General features: G+C 32.7%; 2 protein-coding genes across 6 annotated transcripts in view; both read left to right on the top strand.

Moving 5' to 3' along the window:
- Positions 1-21,709, top strand: part of LOC128222063 (uncharacterized) — a 48,293-nt gene that overhangs the window by 9,401 nt on the left and 17,183 nt on the right. The gene's annotated exons all lie outside the window — the stretch shown is intronic.
- The window catches only part of LOC128222064 (uncharacterized), a 31,492-nt gene that overhangs the window by 9,467 nt on the left and 316 nt on the right, over positions 1-21,709 (top strand). For 3 of the 5 annotated variants that reach the window (XM_052930841.1, XM_052930840.1, XM_052930842.1), the window contains exons 2-4: positions 13,103-13,149; positions 17,137-17,283; positions 17,918-21,709. The exon at positions 17,918-21,709 is cut by the window's right edge and continues 316 nt beyond it. In XM_052930841.1, the coding sequence (XP_052786801.1) occupies positions 13,119-13,149; positions 17,137-17,283; positions 17,918-18,768 (1,029 nt within the window). In that variant the 5' untranslated portion in view covers positions 13,103-13,118 and the 3' untranslated portion in view covers positions 18,769-21,709. Of the gene's footprint in view, positions 1-2,479; positions 2,562-13,102; positions 13,150-17,136; positions 17,284-17,917 lie in introns of those variants that run through there. The other 2 variants (XM_052930843.1, XM_052930844.1) reach the window with 2 other exon arrangements.

The raw sequence follows: 21,709 nt of genomic DNA, 5'->3' as shown, positions 1-21,709 counted from the left end.
CACCTAGTACTGGTTAACCGCCCAGGATATGTGTGCGGTGGTTGAACTGTCACTCTGGGACCCTTCAATGTGCTCACGCCGGACCCGGAGTATAAACTACTAACACCACCACCCAGTTGTTTTATGTGACTTATAGGTTTAATTTTAAAACTCAGCGGCCATCATTAAATTGTATTAGCACCAAATTTATAACTACACTTGAATAAGTTCGCGAGCTGGTATCATGTGGATGCACGTTATTTTATTTTATATGCATAAGTATTGCAACGACAACGCTCTTTGAAACCGCCCCCCACCCCGCGAACGTCATATACAATAATCTGCCTCGACATGCAATGAACAATATTGAATATATAGAGGATATTTGTTTATTTCAGTGTAAGATCGTATTTTATTTCACGAGTGTCATAGAAAATGTAGTTTTTTTATGATCACGAGTGAAATTAAATACGATCTTACACTGAAATAAACAAATTTTCTGTTCTTTTATGCTTATTTTCGGAGTTTTATTTGTTTTTTATTTATTTCTGCATTACCCCCTTTTTGAAAAGGGTGGGCTTTACGCCGCTACCCGTGGGGTGCCCCTCATGCATAAATATAGCTGTCAACTTTTCTACTTTCGGTTTGCTGAGAAATAGTTCTCTGCTATTCATTCTTATAGCTTAATATTCGCTCGTTTTTTATTGCAAAGCTTTATGAACAGTAAAAAATGAAGTTTTATTAGTGCACAAATGTTCCAAAAAATAATGAAAACACTTTTTATTTTAACCAAATTACTACGCCGCTATTCATAGAATGAAAATTTGGAAGGTCAAATGTGTTAGCAAAACAAATGTGGATACTCATTGGATTTTAACTATTCTTCTTAGTTTAAGACTGCAGGTACGTGTGTTTTTATAGTAAGTTAATATTCAGTCATCTTACTGTCAGAGACCAGTCTGTTTCGCTTTAAGATGTTTGTTTTCCAGAAGAGTAAATGCCACGCTAGTTTGTTGACACATTTTGAGATGTGGGTGGGGTAAAAAATATGAATTCTCCAGGAAGCTCATTTTACGTACTACAACGTTTAACAGTTCAAAATACATTTGAACGATGCTATAAAATTTTATTTATGTTCGAACAGTTGTTTTTGTCTGTAATTTGTTTGGAATGAAAGCAAATGTTCGAACATTCAGCTTCAAAGAGTAGTAAAATGTTTAATAAACGGGATAACCGGTAATAAACGGTAAGTTGTTAATTTCCAATTATATATTTATTTAAATTTATAAAATATTTCTTTATTTTTTTTTTAACATTTTTTGACATAATTTACTGAAGTCCAGTGTTCTGTTTTGACCAAGGCAAGTACTTGTAACAACAAAGGATTTTAAAAGTAGTTCTGAAAATTGATATTTTCACTCCTTATTTTGCAGTGAAAATATCAAACTGATATTTTCACTGTTGTTATTTCACTGTTAAAGCCCCATATTTCATCGTAAAGCATGAAAGAAAAAAGTTTAAAAGTGTTTAATGACAGCATACAAAAATGTATAATGTTTTTCATATTCATTTATTTAAAAGATTATCAATATCTATACTCCAAAGTAAGCAAAATTGTATGCATACGGTCTCTTATGGGATTACTGGACTTTGGCGTCCAAAATATTATTCTTATTAAAAATTGTTTATCTGTAAAAGTTACTACTCTCCCTTTAATATTTATATGAAAAACTACAAAAACAAGGTCTGTAGCCAAAAGTTTAAACATTAACCCCGTTTAAAGCTGCACTCTCACAGATTTACCGTTTTTCCAACTTCTTATATATTTTGTCTTGAAATTAGCAATTTTTGCGTAAATATCTGCAAACCTGTAAAAAAAAGACTGATAACAAAACATCAGATCGTAGATTTTCACATTTCCATACGTTAACAACAATTTTATCTTTGAGATTTGAAGGTCATTTGGTCGTTAGTCATATGGTATGTAGTTCGGATCCTCTTTAACCTTTAGATTCTTTCTTTATTTTTGTAGTATATTAAGTTATACATTAAAAAATGATTATGTATAACCAATCACCTAAATGTATTATAAATGTCATTTTTGACTGAACTTAACTTGCACATGCATCATAATATGATTAATAGTAACTTTCGGTGTCAACGCCTTTGTTCTAACAGCAAAACGGGTCACTTGGCGTTTAATCTAGTTTAAGGGCCCAACCTCAGACATATCCCAACATATATCAATTACATGAAAACTACAATATTAAGCCCCCCCCCCCGAAAAAAAAATCTCAATTCATGCCTTTTTAAAGGATTGTTTCTTGTTATTTATGATGTAACGTTTTGTTTTAGAAAACAACAATTCATTGCTTTTTCAAAGATTGTTTTTTTTTGTTGTTCATGATGTCACGTTTTATTTTAGGAAACAGCTAATCACAACTCACTCCTATATCGCCGTATTGAAATCAATACCCTGTTTTAAATCGAAACTTAAAATTCCCTTAAACTAGTAAATGAATTACGCCCATACGACAGAGTGCGTTTGGGCTTAAAGGAACGAAGAAGAAAAAGAAACTCAGGTACATTTAATATTTGTTTGTACATTGTATGATTGATTTTAATTTAGTATGTGCAGCGTTACTTAAACTAACCAAAACAAACATGTCACTGAATTCTTTGCTTCTGGGTCTCAACAAGTATTCTTGTTAAGAGCATTTAAGAACATTTTAACTTATAAGCGTGAACGTCTGAGTTGAAAATTCTATGGTTTGAAAAGGGGTTTCCTTTTTTAAAGCTATTCTTTAATTTCCAAAATTTTCTAAAACCCTTTCTGTCATGTGAAATAAAACTGGTAAATAAATTGTTAAAATTTAAATTTGAATTGAAAAAAAGAAGTGCTCAAGATGAGCTATTGTGACCGGTCTTTGTCCGGCTTCCTTCTGTCAGTCCGTCCGTCTGTCCGTCCGTCCAATTGCTTAAAAAACATCTCCTCTAAAACTACCTGGCCAGATTCAATGAAACTTCACAGGAAACTTACTTGGGTATACCTCTAAAAAAATACAACAAGGGGTCAAGATTGAGTAACAACAACAACAACATCAAGAAAATGGCCAACTTCTTGTTTTGCTTTAAAAAACCCATCTCATCTAAAACTACCAGTCCAAATTCAATTAAACATTACAGAAAGCTTTCTTAGGTGACCCTATACAAAAATTCAACAAGGAGTATTGATTGATCAACAACAACAACAACAACAACAAAATGACCGACTTCCTGTTTTGCTTTAAAAAACATCTTCTATGAAACTACCACTCCAAATTCACTGAAACTTTACATGAAGATTCCTTGGGTGACCCTTTACAAAATCCAACAAGGAGTCACGATTGATCAACAACAACAACAACAGCGACAACAACAAAATGGCTAACTTCCTCTTTCGCTTTAAAAAACCCATCTCCTCTGAAACTACCACTCCATATTCAAAGAAACATTACAGGAAGCTTCAACAACAAAATGACCAACTTTCTGTTTTGCTTTAAAAAATATCGCCTCTTAAAGTTCTTGTCCAAATTAAATGAAACTTTACAGAAAGTTTAATTGCATGACCCACTTCAAAAATACAACAAGGCATTGAGATTGATCAACAACAAGAACAAAAAAATGGCCGACTTCCTGTTTTGCTTTAAAACAATATCTGAAACTAACCGGCCAAATTAAATGAAACTTTACAGGTAGCTTCATTGCATGACCCTTTACAAATATAAAACAAGGCATCGTCATTGGTAAATATATGTTTAAATTGCAACATTTTTATTATTGCTTTATCACAGAGTTGTGGCCCTTTGCTTAGGTGAGTGTTTTAGGGCCATCATGGCCCTCTTGTTATATTGTGCGACGTCTTTTAACCACAGGTATACGATGATATAAGTAACGGGTTGTATGTTTTGGATCAACATCTTCAACAAGTAAATAATCAGCTTATTAACAGAAGATATCACTATTTAAATCAGTGTTTAATACTTTTTTGAAATGTATATATAAGAAAAGATTGGCCATTCTATCCAGGACATAATATACTTTACGACTCCTTGAATATTCATAGTTAAGCCTCTACCTTGGGAGGAGGACAAAGAAATCGTTTGTGTCAAATTACTGTTTTGCGTCATACCGTGAGATCAGCTCTATTCAAAACGTTGGCCTGTTTTCAATTATGTTCAAGCCAATAACGACATATGTTGAATGGAGTATTTGTAAACAGAATAAGATCTTTAAAGACACTCTTATTAAAAATCAATACATACACCTGTATAACAAACATCAATTTTGACTGATAAATCTTTAACTGCTAACTAAATAATGCATTTATGAAACAAACTAATTACTTATAAGAAGATTGTAGCAGTGTACTCAATAGCAGAAATATTAAATAATTGGTAAATCATAAAATATTTAATGTGATCTACTTAAGTCTCATAAGGTAAAAATTCTGTGTTTTATGCAAATTTCTTTCAAATTAAACTCGTTTTTATTCATCTGAACCATTGTTTTCGACAATTATTTATCTTTTTTGGAATATTGAAACAATATTATTAAACGTGGTAAATCTTATTTGGGAGTACAAGTGCATCTTTAACATTATATTAAACACTGACTGAATGCTATACATATAACATTTTAGGTATCAATTTAAGCCCGAGGTTTCACAAGGCGGTCAAAATAAAAGTTGTTTATCAAGGTCGCGAATAAAACAAAGTGAACAGTTATATATCTCAACCTTGTTTTACTGGTACAATGTGAAGTTTAAACATATAATACAAGTTTGTTTAATGCATGCCTTTACAGCTGCACACCCGTTTCTTATTAGCATTATCATGCTATTGTGTGTCTCTCTTTCTGTGACTATCATACATTATTTCATTAAGTGGTCTACTACGGATTAAAAAGATAATAAGACAGAAAATACATATAACGTTTAGAAATGTTTAAGAAAATACCAGCTTTTGGCGTGCAGATTTGAGGACGCTCATTAAAGTGTTGGTAAGTTTAATGAATTGCAAAAACATGCTTTGGATTTAAAAATAAGATGGACTTAACATTAAATGTTTATGTAATGATGGAGCTTACTTATCCCTCGCCGATATGTGGATGGGATATAGTAAGGGAATGATAATTTATGCGTGCGTGTGTGTGTTTGTGTGTGTGTGTGTGTGTGTGTGTGCATGTGCATGTGTGTGTGTTTGCGTCTATGCGTGTGTGTGTAGTCGGGATATCTAGTGCAGTGCAATGGAACCATAACTCTGTGTGCAGAGGTTTGTTTAGTTACTGCCCTTTGTTCATTTTCGTACTTATGTTTGGCATGGATATAATTTAAAAGGTCTTTATAATATTGATTTTATATACGGATAGATCACTTCACGTAGAAGTGCCGTTTAAAGAAACATAATTTGGGTGCAGTATTTTTAGAATTCATTGAGAAAGATTGCAGTGCACAGAAACCATAACTCTGGGTGCAGTATGATTTGGAGTTATTGCCAATTAAATAAAAATTATACTAATTTTGGTCGGCAAAATTGGTTAAACGAATATTAGGTTTTGACTTACATCCTTAATACACGCAAAGATCTGATAAAGAAGAGTTAAAGTGCACAAGAATCATAACTCTGGATCATTTTTTAAATTTTCATTCTCATTTTTTTTCCAGAGCATAATTTGAGACTTTGAGATATTGACTTGCACTTCATATTTTAACTAATTATAGTACTGATATGTATTGTACCTGTGCCGTAGGAATATTTATGGTTAAACATGAGTATAGCTTATTTCATAGGTGGTATATATTGTACCTGTGCATGGCTTATATGTATGGTTTAACAAGAGTATATCTTATCTTATTACTGGTATATGCTTTTTTCTATAACTGGCTGATATGTATGGTATACCATGAGTAAAGCTATTTATATAATTGGTATATGTTGACCCTGTGCCGGGCTGATATGTATGGTTTAACATGAGTATAGCTTATTCTATAACTGGTATATGATTGATGGTTAATATGTAGGGTTAAACGAGAGAATGACTAGCTATATTATTAGCATATATTGTATTTGTACCTGGCTAAAATGTTTGCTGTAATATGAATATGACTGATAAAAGTGTTTGTATCAATAAATCTTAACGGTTTAACGTAAGAATGACTTAGTATAGAAGTAGTATCTATTGCACCTGTGCTGTGCTGATATGTGTTGTATAACGTGAGAATGACTCAATATTGAAGTGGTATATATCGTATCTGTGCCGGGCTAATATGTATAGTTTGACGTCAGAATTACAATATATAGTACTGGTATATATTGTAACTTTTCCGGGCTAATATATGCGGTTTATCAATGGAATGACTAACTATAGTTCTGGTATATTTTGTATCCGAACCGGGCTGATATGTGTGGATTAAGGAGAGAATGACTGATTATAGTACTGGTATATATTGTATCTGTGCCGGGCTGATATGTGTGGTTTAAGGAGAGAATGCCTGATTATATATAATACTGGTATATATTGTATCTGTTCCGGGCTGATCTGTGTGGTTTAAGGAGAGAATGCCTGATTATATATAGTACTGGTATATATTGTATCTGTGCCGGGCTGATATGTGTGGATTAAGGAGAGAATGACTGATTATAGTACTGTTATATATTGTATCTGTGCCGGCCTGATATATGTGATTTAAGGAGAGAATGCCTGATTATATATAGTACTGGTATATATTGTATCTGTGCCGGGCTGATATGTGTGGATTAAGGAGAGAATGACTGATTATAGTACTGGTATATATTGTATCTGTGCCGGCCTGATATATGTAATTTAAGGAGAGAATGCCTGATTATATAAAGCACTGGTATATATTGTATCTGTGCCGGGCTGATACGTGTGGTTTAAGGAGAGAATGACTGATTATAGTACTGGTATATATTATATCTGTGCCGGGCTGATATATGTGGTTTAAGGAGAGAATGACTGATTATAGTACTGGTATATATTGTATCTGTGCCGGACTGAAATGTGTGGTTCAAGATGAAAATGACTAATTATAGTACTGGTATATATTGAACCTGTGCCGGGCTGATATATGTGGTAAAAAAAGAGAATGACTGATTATACTACTGGTATATAGTGTATCTGTTTTGGGCAGATATGGTTTAATGTTAGTTTGAATATAGTGCCGGGTTGAAATATGTGATGTAACGTACTTCTGATTGAACTTATCGATGTTAAGCACCACTTTTTAGACATTGAAATGGTTTAGAACTTTGGTTTTGAACCTTGTAATTGAGGATAACATCTGTGTTCTTCCATTTAACGATTAATATGCGAGTTAAATTTGTGCATAGTATTTTTTTAATAAACTCTAATCACCAGCTATTGTTGAATACAGTTAAATATCACCAGTAACTGGAGTAATCAGTGGAGTTGAATATCAGCCGTTATTCAGGATATCATCAGGGCCGTTTATTATCTACAGTCATTGACGATTTTATCAGTGTGCTTTTATATCCAAATCTGGTTGTGGAGCATCATTGAAGTTTAATATGACCAGTTATTGGGGGATAATATCAGTACAGTTAACTTTCACAAGATATACGGGATAACGTAAGTGTAGATTAATTATACGAGATATCTGAGATAATGTCACAGCAGTAAACTTTTACCAGTTATACGGGATAAAATCAGTTTAGTTTAATTATACGAGATATCTGAGATAATGTCAGTGCAGTTAACTATCACCAGTTTATCGTGATAACATCAGTGTAGTTTAATAATGCCAGATATCTGAGATAATGTCAGTGCAGTTAGCTATCACCAGTTTATCGTGTTAACATCAAGATTATTGCCTACAATAACAAAGGAGCCGCTTAGAGGCCAAATCCAACCATGAAATAGAAGCAGCCATAGCCATGCAGCATGTTCTGCAATCATTCAAATAACACACAATTGCACATTGTGCTCATTGTTACAAACCATCAAATAAAACTTCAGCTATGTGAAATTACAGTTAGCTATTGAAATATTACCCATTCTACACATATGCAATTTTAGCTACAAGGACAATTTGTTCGTACTTGATTGACCTCGAAGAATGTTATACAAGATATTCCCTATAAGCATCGTGCGAAGCCGTTGAACTGTATAATTATTACATAGCAGTAATAAGCGCTCTAAAAATTATATTTGGGGTCTAATACACTTAAGCTTTCAATTAACATTCATAGCTTGTGAGCATTCTTTGTAGTATGGAAGCAATGACATATTGCTTCAATAAGCGTTATTGTTAGGACCTAATGAATGGCTACCAATAAGCGTTGATTTTTTAGACCAATGTCCCATCGCTACCAATGAGCGTGTTGTTTTGGACCAGTGTCCAAGCGCTACCAAGGAACATGTTGTTTCGGACCAATGTCCAGTCACGAACAAGGATCGTATTTGTGAGCAAATAATAAGTGATATTCACAAACAATCTGTCAAATTGATGTTGCAAGTAGTAGCCCGTGGTTAATGCAGGATATAAAAGCAATAAATACAGTTTGGAATAATTTGTTGCGATGTGTTTTAACTTATAATTATATAATCATCATCCACAAACGTTTTATGATCAGCAATAAAACTTTAGCAATATCGCCTACGGCTAAATGACAATAGTTTTATATCGGATACCTTAACAACAATTTTATCTTCAGAGGCATTGTATTGTTGTTAAGGTACCCGAAAGCGTTACGATTGTTTGTGAATTTTGATTGAGTAGGTAGTAATATAAAAGAATCATGAACCATCCATTAAATTAATTAATCCTATGCAAAGAACCTGTAAGTCTGCAATTTTGACCAAAATATTTACATTTGATCGATAGCTTTTTCATGTTGTTTTTTGACAGATAATATTTTTCTGTGGCATAAGTATGTTTTTCTCACCTAATAGGTAGGATTTCAAAAGAACGCAAAATATTAACTTTGAATAAAATGATTGATTTTATTGACACATACACTAGGTTGGATCTCTTCCATGTATGATAGTTTGTTGTTGAGCAAGTTAAGTGTATCATGTGCAAAGTCCCTAAACCTTGATAGTTTACGAAATGAGCGCGAGACGGGTAGCGGGTGGGATATGTTTTGGGTGGGGCGGGGGCGAAAACATTTACTTTGAAATCGATGGTTGTCTAGTTGCAATTGGTGTTAATTTTCAAGTAATTATATTAATAGATGTTCATGGTATAAATTAGAATAACTTGTATCATCGACATTCGTAACTGTATTAAAATATAGACAGTTGATGGGTCAAATATCAGTTAAAATGACGATTGCGTCACAAATATGGATCTCATTTGAAAAATATGGTACGAATACTGTAATTAAATTAAAATGGGATCTGCTGTATTGAATTAATCATTTAAAAGGAGAACTTCCTGGTTTCGCGGATGTGTTATGTACAGTTCAATCATCATGAACATTATCTTTCGACAACGTAAAAACGCAACGTCGTGAACGTCGAAAGATACACTTACATAGCTGTATTTAAATTAGTATTAATTTAGTGTTTGTAAATTACGAATTATTTCATGGATAATTGTGAAGATATATGCTAAGTCGACTATTGTTCACAACTTATATTCTGTCCTGACTCATTGTATAGAACAGAAGATCATGTTGAAGTGTTATATTGTTAAAGGCGCTTATTCACAAAACGTATATATCAAGGCATTAACTGACTTATAATCGTCATTCATTCCACAGGTCCTCATCTGTAACGGAATCGAACACAAAAAACATATAGGACTAAGTTGTTATCAGTACGCGATTTAATTGTGTCAATATTCTAACAGAACAGACCATTTGAAGGTCATTTGGTCGTTAGTCCTATTGGATATAGTTTGGATCCTCTTCAATCTTGAGATTCTCTCTTAATTTTTGTAGTTTATAAATATATACATAATAAATGTTGGTTATTTATACACAATCAACTAAACATAATATAAACAGAAGGTACGGATTTTCTTATGTTAATGCTTAAGGAGTTGATACAGATATAATTTATATTCTCAGAGAATGAAGGATTTAAGAATTCAGAAACTGATGCATACACAACCCAGCAGTTTGGGCTTGACGTAGACTTGGTTGGAAATTGCAAACTTAACAATAATTATAAGTACATTCCTAGCAACAGCTTAAAAGGTATGTCATTTTCGAAAACGATTTTCGTAATAATACTTAGTAAACTACAGAGTCAACCACTGCAGTCACATATTGAAACGAAGAACCTGTTTAGAAGGACATGTTTGCGGCATATCCAACGTTATTTGGTCAGAATATTATTCTATGTAAGACTCCACATATATCAATATATGTTTAATAATTACTACCGGTGTCACCGCATTTGTTCTGACAGCAAATCGGATCACTTGGCTTTTAAACTAGTTTACAGGCCCAACCTCACACATATCCCAACATTTATTAATTAAATCAAAACTTGAATAATAAGCTGTTAAATTGCCTAAATCTTTTGACTTTTCGAAGTCTTTGATTTGTTCTATATGATGTCACATTTGAGAAAACACGTAAAGACAACTTTTTCCTTTGACACGGTTTTGACATCTACAGCTTCTTTTAAATAGAAAATTGAAATTACCCAAACATACTGAACTGCGCACTTTCAGTGCGCTTTTGGACTACACAGAAGTAAGGACAACAAGATACACAGGTACAATTTATAATTTGTTTGTACATTGTAGGATTGCTTTTTGTGAAGTTTATGCAACGTTCCTATGGCAAGCCGAAAACTAACCTGATATTGAATTCTTCGCGTCTGAAATTTAACAAGCAGACTTGCAAGACTCATTTTAAGAAAATGTTAACTTTTTAGCGTTTGAATTGAAATATATATTGAAAAGGTCATGCTTTAAAAGGTTTTTTTTTCTCTTTATTGGAAATAAGCGTTTACGAAATTCACAAATGTATTTTGCAAGTTAAGCATTTGGAATTATGTGTAACTTATAGTATCCGTTTATAAACTTAAGCTCGTAAGTCCATTTTACGCCTTTTAACCAGCTCTTCGTCCAATCGACCGACGTTTAAAAACTGGTGTATTTTTTAATAAATGTTCGCAAATGTAGGATCACAAGAATGGAACATTTTTTTTAAAAAAAAGGTATTTTATCCGCAAACGTCCCTGAATTTTTAGTGTAACTATCAAGTATTTGGTGTAACTTTTGAAAATACTACACTTGCATTTAAAGATCTGTGAGGGCTTGAGAAAGATATGAATTGCTGATTTAAACATCGTTGTGTATACTATGGTATATGTGTTCTTTTCTACGATGATACTGACATTGAAACATGACTTGGGCAATCGTTGGACAGTGATTGCCCTCAAGTTCTAGATCTAGGTAACAGCACTATAAACTGTGTCATTGACATTTATTTTGTGTCTCTGGCACTAAACCCATAGGGAAGAATTAACCGTCTATGATATCCTACCATTTACGATTCATGCTCCTAAGTCAAACGCTTTTTAGCTGGATTTAGCTGTTTTTAAAGTCCAAGTTTACCGATGCAGCTGTGTCCTTATTGCCGGCGTTGACAAAATAGTCGACATCATTGTTCAATATCTCTGCCTCCTATTTTACTTCAGCGCTCTTGTTATATACGTTTACCATTATCATGACGTATTATAGGGTTAATACACCTTTTTGAGGTCGTTTCCATCTGCAAACGCCCGAAAAATGGTTTTCAAACCAAGTGCGTAACACGAGGGTTGTAAACTATTTTAAGGGCCTATGCAGTTGGTAACGACCGAAAAAAGGTGTATTATCGCTATTATTGCATATAGATACACACCATGAGAAACGTTTGTATATAAAAAGGCTGTTAAATGTCTCGAAAATGCAAAATAAGTTAGTTCAAAATAGCCTCCATAACAGGACTTATGTGACGTCATGAGTGATGTCATTGAAAAAGTTCTACATAAAGCTCGATTCGGGCCGCAACATAACTCGGCGGTTGCATTTTTGTTTCGACGCCATTTTTTGTAGTGTTCATATGTTTTGAAAGTGTTGTTTTTTTCGGAAATTGACTGGATTAATAGGATTATTTACACACAATACCTATTGGGAAATCGATTAATTACCGATATAGTCCTACTTTAACCATTATTTGTATTTTAAGCCTGAAAATTTTGTAAACATGTTCTTGATAAAATGTACAGCATCTTCAGCATCAGAGAAAAAAATATACGTGAAATTCCTTTGTTCATTGCAAACGACGTAATGGAATCATGACCACATTAGTCGTTTGTTCTAAATAAAATTGACATAAATAACTAAATTCGGAGGAGTTGAACGGTTTAAACTGAATTTAGTGCTTTTAAAACAAACAAATAGCCAAAACAACTGCAGAAAGTACTATCTAGTAAACACACATCAGCTTGCCTGGAAAAGACAGCTCAGAAGAAATTATATATGTTAGATGCGGTTTATTTTATTTGTTGATATTTGTATACAGCTATATATGCAGAAATTTGTTATTGTGCAAAAGTTGACATCGTTGACCCACTTTCGTTCAGAAACCAGGTCGCTCAGCTGCCATTGTTATGATGCGGGCCCTTATAGCGCTTATGTGAAACAAAAAGCCGGGCATTAACGGCACGTGATATTACTGAATTATGCACGTTTTCTACCTATAACGCTCGGGGTTTTGCGTTTTTACACACCACGATAATGGACCGAAAACACACATTTTACGCAATAATACGTATTTGGCCTTGAAAACCAAGCGGCTTAACGATAACCCGAGAGACCGTCGACAAATTATTTGATCGACAATACAAATTATTGGTTTGCGTTTTCTTTTCAAAAGTCAATAATGATAATGATAATGATGATAGTGTTGCTGCTGCTGCTACTGCTGCTGCTTATGATGATGATGATGATTATAATGATGATGATGATGATGATGATGATGATGATGATGATGATGATGATGATGATGATGATGATGATGATGATGATGATCTCATGATTACCGCTTTCAGAACTTGGTGGAAATTCATTATTATTTTCGTATTCTTTTTATTTCAGGCGAATATTTTAAGACATGGAGTTTCCTTCAAAAAGGCAAGTGCACGGTAAGTAACTCTATTTGCGTGTGGAACCTTAAGCAATTTTGCTAACAATGATCATGGCTTAAGACACCAACATTAGTTTGATCATTGCTGATATGTTATTATTTTCCATTAGCTCTTCACAAATATGTTCATAAACAAAAGGAAAAGTTGTGGACTTTTTTAAACTCAAGCATCGGTTAAAAAACTTAAATATATCCAATAACTGGTTTCCAAATCACATGAAAAATGTTGTTCTTTAACAAGGAAAGTGTTGTTATTTAACAAAAAAAAATGTTGTTCTTTAACAATGGTTCAATAAAACACACCTGATCCAATTACTTAAAGATATAAGTTGTCTATTGTGATATTAATTGGAAGAATGATTTCAATTTAAACGTTTTGTATAATGACTTAAGATACACATATTTGGATAAGTATTACAAGAAAAGACCAAATGCACCAAAGTTTTTGAACGAATGCATTCCGATAATGTTAAAGTGAAAATAAGTAATGTATTTTCAAGTCATAGATTTGGGGAGAGAGAGAGAGAGAGAGAGAGAGAGAGAGAGAGAGAGAGAGAGAGAAAGATCTAATGTATATGAGTTATCCTCTCTCCTATTGGATGTATGGGTATTTTCAATTCAGAACAAATTACGGATATTATTTGAAAACATTTTATAGACTAAGTGGCGAAATGCACTGATACTGCTATTGAACTACAATTACATTAAAAACTACTTCGGAATTCTGCAACATACGAGAATAGGCTAAATTGTCTGGACAACTAGCTGCACGCACCCGTAATTCGAATTTGCTTTAAGGCTTACAAATGGTCCTAAACCATTTTTCATACACTGAGTTTGTTTAAAGAATGATTATATGGTTAAGCCTAGTACACTTAATTATGGTGCTGAAATATTCGGTACGGGAATACCTTATACTAGTAGTTTGGATCAAGTTCAAATTCAATATGAACTATGAAAAAGACTGTGTTGCATGGGGGAGTAAGGGTGGTTTTCTTTCTGTATCGATCATCATGTAAAATGCATCAGTTATTGGTGAAAACTTCTATATATGTCTTATGAACGTTTTCCAAGAACTTTTTATTTAACTCCTAAACTAAATTATGATTTTGGAAGTAAAAATGAGTTAAATCAATAATTTATTATGCAAGTCTGGTGTTAGCTTTGTTTGGCTTAGTGAGGAAGTTTGTGCTATTTTGATATCACGTAAACAAAGATTAGTTGATTTTCAATGAAAACTTGTTGAAAATATGTGAGTCTCGACACGATGCAGCACATATAAGCATTTTAAAAATTTGTATAACCCAGAAGTAGTATTAACGTATTGAGTATATTTTTTACCATATCCTTTCAGAGTTCGATGTTCTAGCCATAAATTGGTAATTAAAACTGGTAGAGAGAAAGCAGAGTGTGAAGATATTGCTTTTAAATTAAATTTGATGCTAGCGTATGGAATATGAATTTCATGTATTATTTAAAAGTATCAAAATCAGACAAAAAATATAATTCTATATCTATTCGTGGTACACAGGTAGGTAACATTACCAAAATTTTACTTAGTAAATGCAAAGTCTAAAATATGACAAAATACGAAAATATAGCATTTACTGTAAATATAATAATAAATCAGAACAATTAAGAATAATTACTGTCGATAAGAAGACACAACTGTAATGAATTGGTTTTTAATTGGTTCTGTTGCTTTATGCATTACCTTTACAAATGAGAATTTGGCATGACTTGAATGTTTGTTTTTCTATTCTTTGTTTTTGGTGTCGACCTAATGGATTGAACGGCGTTTGTGTTTAAACGTTCAACTACTCCACCTGTTTCTGCAGTTTTCCATATATATAGGGATAAGGAAAGAAACCGACCAATCAACAATTTATTCGGTCATTTATGAATATTTTATGAAATATGTTTAAATTAGAACAACAATGACTCTACAAAATAATTGTTTGTGAACCGATACGAAGTTTTTTTAACAATTTAACAGAATGTCAAATACAAGTGAAAGTTATTATTCTACGGCATCGTGGTTTTGATAAACACCTTGCTTAATAGGTTCAATGACTGCATCGTATCTTTGAAAAGTGTTTGCATTAGGTACACTGAATTGGGATCTATTATCATTAAAGTACTTAGGGTTTACCTATCAGCTTATTATTATTTGTTTTATTATTAAGTTTCCTCAAGTTAATGCATACTTTGATAAGATTTACATATTACGTGTTTTTCTTTGTGCTGGATTGTTAGGACAAAAGTGAGGTTGTGCACACCAACTGGTTTAAACCAACAGTGAATTTACATTTTACTGACCGTTCCAAGGCGGTACCTAACAATCCTTGATAAACATACCTATTTCATATAGTATATATGTACTGTGCTGTTGTGGAGTTTTGTGCTGTTATTCCATGGTTCTTGCTTGTGATGTTCTATGTGTTGGCGTTTACCCTGTGCCATTAAAAGAGATTTATGGTTAAACCTTTGGCTAATGAGCTTGTTTCTGTTGTTTTTCACGTAAATATTAAACTATCAGATGTCTGTAATTGTTTAAGATATCAGATACCCTTCAGCAGTTGCAAATAGAAAATGATAAGTAACAGTGAAACTGCCTAGTAGAAAATGAAGTCGTAAAAATAAACGTTTTCGTCACTCAAAAAATCTCCGCAGCGATGACCTTTTCTAAGATAAATAGCGCGCAAAAAGTACTATGTCTTTGGCGTCTTTTTAGGGACAACAGGTTACTGCAAACCTACTTTTCATACACATAACCATCAAACATTGTCAGTAGAAATATTTAAGGAATGAATTGCGGGGTTGATATCATTATCGGGGTATGAACGCAATTGGGTTGGTCAATGTGTTTGGAGTCCGAAGGACCAGCCCAATTACGTTAATATCGCCGATAATGACATCAATCCCGCAATTCATTACTTATATTTACATCAAAAGTGCATTATTTCATTCTAGAATTGCTAAAACAATACTTCATTTCATTTAAGAAAACTTTTCAGTAATCCTTTCTTACCCATTCTCTAAAAGGAATGACCCAACTGTAACCGGATACTCTTTTTTTCAAATGACGTCACAATAACGCTGTAAAAGATTAACCACTTGAAATCACTTTTAAACCTTAAATAGAATACATTTAAGATATGATAAATTAACACTTTCTAAAAAATTGATTTATATTTACGGGACCTGCTAGCACAATACAAACAATAACAATATCAACAGTGTTCATGTATATTGAAATCCGATAAATAGCGATACGAACTTATCCGAAGATGTTGCGTTCATAGATTGAATAACGCAATTGCCGAAAGGCAGTTCATTTATGGAATGGAAGTTGAGGTGTAAATAAACTTTTATAACTCACGAAAAACGGAAAAAGTTTGATATCGCATCCATGTTTTTTCAACAAATGTTACAACGTTATGTTTTATTATTTAAACAAAAGCTAATCTTGACCTATATTTGACATGAATGATACAATGAAAATTACAAGAAGAAGCCTAGAAGTCGAAAAGTAAAATAAAATAACAACGAAACTTGTTTCAGGGCAAAAAGCCAAGGGCTCAAACAATCAACTAGATATAGTTACATATAAACACCTCATTCACAAAAACACTTCAAACTGAGAACAAAATCATCGAAATGGCTTTACCGATACTTGAATGCATTACCGCCTAGGAACGGTCACTGAAGATAAACAGTATTTCAAATTTCAAATATATAAGTTAAACAAGCGTTATTTTACATTATATCAATTGACCTACATTTGTTAGTTAATATTCCATATTCAAACTTTTCTTGAAATGTTGGTACATAGTGTAGCTGCTAAACTTGTTGTAAAAACATATTGAAGACAGAGGACACACAACAAGCACAAAAATGTATAATCTCGATAGACTAATATTCCAGTAAACTGATTTAATTGCGAAACATAATATTGTTCATATATATGTGCTTGTATCAACAGATCGGATAGAGAGCAAACTTGCGAATTGGAAGCGCAAACGTCAAAACACCATCGACATTTTGCAAGGATGTGCCCAAAAAATTGGTAAATGTGACGTGGAAAAAGCTGATAAGGATGGATTATCATCTGCAATGTCACTTACAAGCAGTAAGATAGTTTTCCTTAAATATCAATGTTGTATTGTTTATATTGCTTATGATTTTATGACAGTTTGAACACTTTCAAATTTTATAAATGTACCCAATATATGTCAATAATCGCATTTTTGTTTAAAACAATGAGCAGTCCTATCCTATATCGTGACGGCAAGTCTACCATAAAACGTTTTATTTGCGTAACATTTATTCTTCGGAACATTGTTTGCATGATTTATTTCCAATAAATATTAGCACGAAATGTATATTGCATTAAAAAATGAGATAATGCAAAACTATTATGCAATTTAGTATATGAACGCAAGCACAGAATAAGAATGAAGCAACATACCTAAATGCTTTACATTAATAAAGTTCTCAAGTTTGCATATCACTACGCCTACGTCGCAAAAAGAGCTTTAATTATGCTAGTAAATAGTTTATGTCGATATGCATAACAGCAACCGTACACTACATAACAATGCCCCATTTCAGTATCCAAGTAGCCAAAATTATATACGGGGATGTCCCTCCCATCAATTTATCACATTTGGTGATACGTCTATACTACCATGTGTGTATATATGGTGTTAATAATTGAATACAACGTATAACTTCGGTATTTTGTTAATTTTGTCTATTAACAGGTATCTTTGGTCTTGCTGGAGTTTTGCTGGCACCAGTTACTGGGGGTGGATCTTTTTTATTATCGCTTGCAGCTTCCGGATATGGGGTCGCATCTATTGCGCAAAGCTATGTTTCAGAAAAGGATTTCAAGGTGTTAGTCGAAAAAGAGCTTGAAATTGCCAACAAAGCCATTGAGGAAGACTGTAGAGAAACTGGACATTTGCTAGACATTGTTCAACCCCTGCTCAATATCATTGATGTCCTCCCAATACAAAGAATGGAACAAATTCTACAAACCGTTTTCAAAGTTTCAATTTCGGAATTCGTGTCGCGCATAGACATTTTGCAATCTCCGTATATTGCCGTACCTAAGACTGTTTTAACTCTAGTCGGTACATGGCATGCTTGCGCAACTTCATCAAATGTCGTTCGTAAGATATCGACACAGACATTGGTAACAAAATCAAGCACCGCTGTCATAAGCAAAAGTGGAACGGCTATAGTATCAAAGAAATCGTTCAAATTCGCTCAGAAGCAAACGGTTGTTGTAAGTAAAGGGATAAGCAAATTCGGAGTAGCTTGTAATCTGATTACAGTTCCTCTAGATGTTTATGGCATTGTCGAGGCGTCTAACCGTGGTAAGTCAGAACTAGAATATGAGCTTAGGAAAACAGCTAAACATCTCCAAAACGAGGTCACGTCAATTGAGGATATTATTTCACGTACTCCCGATATTTACGAGAAATTAGAGGAATTAAAAACAGCATATTTCAAGTCTCTTCAATCTGATGAGCGATTCTTTGCGCGCAAACATGACTTTGAAGAGCACCTAAATGATTTTGCGAGAAACACCCAATATGTCTACAAATAACGTAGAACACATACAAAACGGAAAACATGCAAATACATCGATGTACCCGATTCAAAATATATTTAAAAGTATGCTGTTGTCTCCCGTTTGAAAACAAAACTCTATCAGAAACATGTACAAAAGTGTTCCTAAAAGGACAATTTAAATGTCGTGTATAACATCTAAATTCGACGGAACCATACTTCTTTTAAGAAACGTCTGATGCACCCTCAAGTGTAATTTAAAATTGTGAAAAAGCCTCCCATTTTCATTTATTCGAAGCTTACTTGATCATTCATTTGCATAATAAATGTTCATTATAAACATTTGAATTGACCAGCAATACAAATTTACAGAAAAGTGCAGAGACGAAACCTCCTCTTTATGGGCAAACAATATCATTTCAGTTTTGTTTAATCATCATGTGTGTTCGAATGACAAATATCATTTCCAACAACTAGTTAAGGATAACATTTTACGGGTGATTAAGAAACGACATATAAGTATGTCTAGCTGTTTGTCCCTATTTTCCTGGTTGCCATAACAGCATTGTTCATAATTAAAAAAGACCAACCGTTGCACTATACATAATTCATTTGCGTGTATCGTTTTCTTTCCAATCAATTTCCTAAAAAATGTTAAATCATGCTGTTGCGTTATTTCAGATAAAAGTATGTTTTATCATTATAAATGCGTAATTATTTAACATGGGAGTACTACTGACACTATATCGCCATATGCATATCCATCCATTTGGTCATGACATTTGAGCATGCACTCTTTATGTCTTTACTATTTTGAGAATTGTATTTTGAAGGAATTACAAATTAAATAAAAAATAACAAATAGCAAGGTTCGTTGATTACTGGAAAATGTTGGCTCGTGAAATGTTTGTTCAACGGTGTAATTGAATTTTGAATTACTTAAGTATAATCTACCCTCGAGATACTTTATGCTGATCAATATCGATGTTTTTTTTTGATTCAATAGTTATTTTTTAATATTATATTTATTGTTTAAAGGTTTGCAAATGCAATGTCTTGTGTGTTATTTTTATTTTTATTGTAGTGTAGTAATGTTAACCTATCTTTTTTGCTATACTAATATTTGGTATAAATATGTGTATGTATTGTGCACTGGAATGACAATTATGAATATGTTTTTATTCAAAATTTGTGGAAAGGTAATTCAACCATCATAAATACAAAAAATGCCCTCACGTAAAATCTAATTATAACGTTACAATATGTTAAGCTGTAAAGAGCTTTTCATAAATGCATCACGACATCTAAACATCTTAAGTAGACTAATTCATCTAAGTATCCTGGCCCCAATTTCTCGAAACTTTTTAAGCTTATTTCAATAAGCCAAAATACATACTGAAAATGGATTTTGTTAAATGAAAAATGGTTTATTCTGATAAACAGATACAGATTATTCTTACATAATTTCTGAAAATTCTTGAAGTAAATATAACACATTTTATAGAACAACAATAATAGTGAGATTAGCTTAATCCTATTATAAGGGACTTAAGACGTTTCGAGAAATTGGGGCCTGGTGATGGGTGGCTTACCTTAAGGTTATATATTTATGAGGTTTTTTTTAATGCGTCGATGCTATATGAACGCAAAAGGGCACGCGAGCGATTTCCATGAAGGCATCCCTTCTTTGCTCACTTGACCTTCTACATTCATACAATATGAAGGTTAAGATTTATCTATACAAAGAACTTGGAAAATGTAAATATGGAGATTTGTGTGTACCAAAAAGTGATATTTACTTGTTCAAACAATGAAATAAGTGAATTAGTAAATATTTGATATTTTTTGATGTTTTGATATTTGAATGTTTGTAATAATTGATTGTTTCAATGTGAGATTGCAATATAACAACAACCAAATGTTATACTTTTCACTAAAGCACTCCTGAAAATACCGTATGTTTCATACTCGGTAAAAAATGCGATTTAACACTGTAACAAACAATTATCGTGTTTGTGTATAGTTACACTGCAGTGGTATCACTTTATTATTGTTTGTACATAAGTTTTGGTCCACATCATAAATATTTTTCAAATTATCTAATTTGTTAATCGCGTTATTACTTGTACAATTTTATTTTGAGAAAAAAATATGAACACCGGATTCTTTTAACACATCAAGTGCAGCCCACTAAACGCTTTTTACATTTTACAAATTAAATGACGCATATGGTGATAATATTGTTTATGTAATATAGTGTTAAAATTCGTGATGCTATTGTAATTTATATAATTATATATTATATGCTCTGTCAAAAGATGATTTATAGGGATTAATGTTTTACATACGCGCTTAAAGGACCGCATCGTAACAATGCATAAGTTTGTTATTTTAAATTCACCTCAACCCTACTGATGTCAATTCTGAAATTATCAACTATGTGTACTGTAACACTGCAATCGTTAATTTGTATTGTTTGTATATAATTTTTTGAAAACACCATGTAAGTTTTGCATACATTTTTATATAGTTATTGAAGAGTGGGCATATATTATTTTTATGGCTGTTGGTGTTTAATAAACATGTATATAGGATTATTTCATGTACATTTAACTTCCGTTAAATCGATTTTAACCTGACTAATGAAACGAACGAAAATATATATAGCTTTTGACGCTTTGATTTTAAGTGTTTGTATAAAGTTATTTGAAAACAGCATGGAAGTTTGCACTGAATCCTTCTTATGATTGTGGGTATTAATATGTAGATTGGGTTATTTCATTTGTGTTCGAGGAAAACTGATATTGATATAGCGTACCGTACGTACATTAGATGCAAATTTATACTTCCAACATAGATATATGAAGCTCAAATCACAGTCATGATTATTATTAAAGAACAAAATATTATTACGTCTGTCAATGATTATTACTGACCTTTAAAGACAGAAAATGTGTTTGTTTTTGGGAAATAAAGCA

Source organism: Mya arenaria, chromosome 16, assembly GCF_026914265.1.
Source record: "Mya arenaria isolate MELC-2E11 chromosome 16, ASM2691426v1".
NCBI lineage: Eukaryota > Metazoa > Mollusca > Bivalvia > Myida > Myidae > Mya > Mya arenaria.
This window is presented reverse-complemented; position numbering and strand designations above follow the sequence as displayed.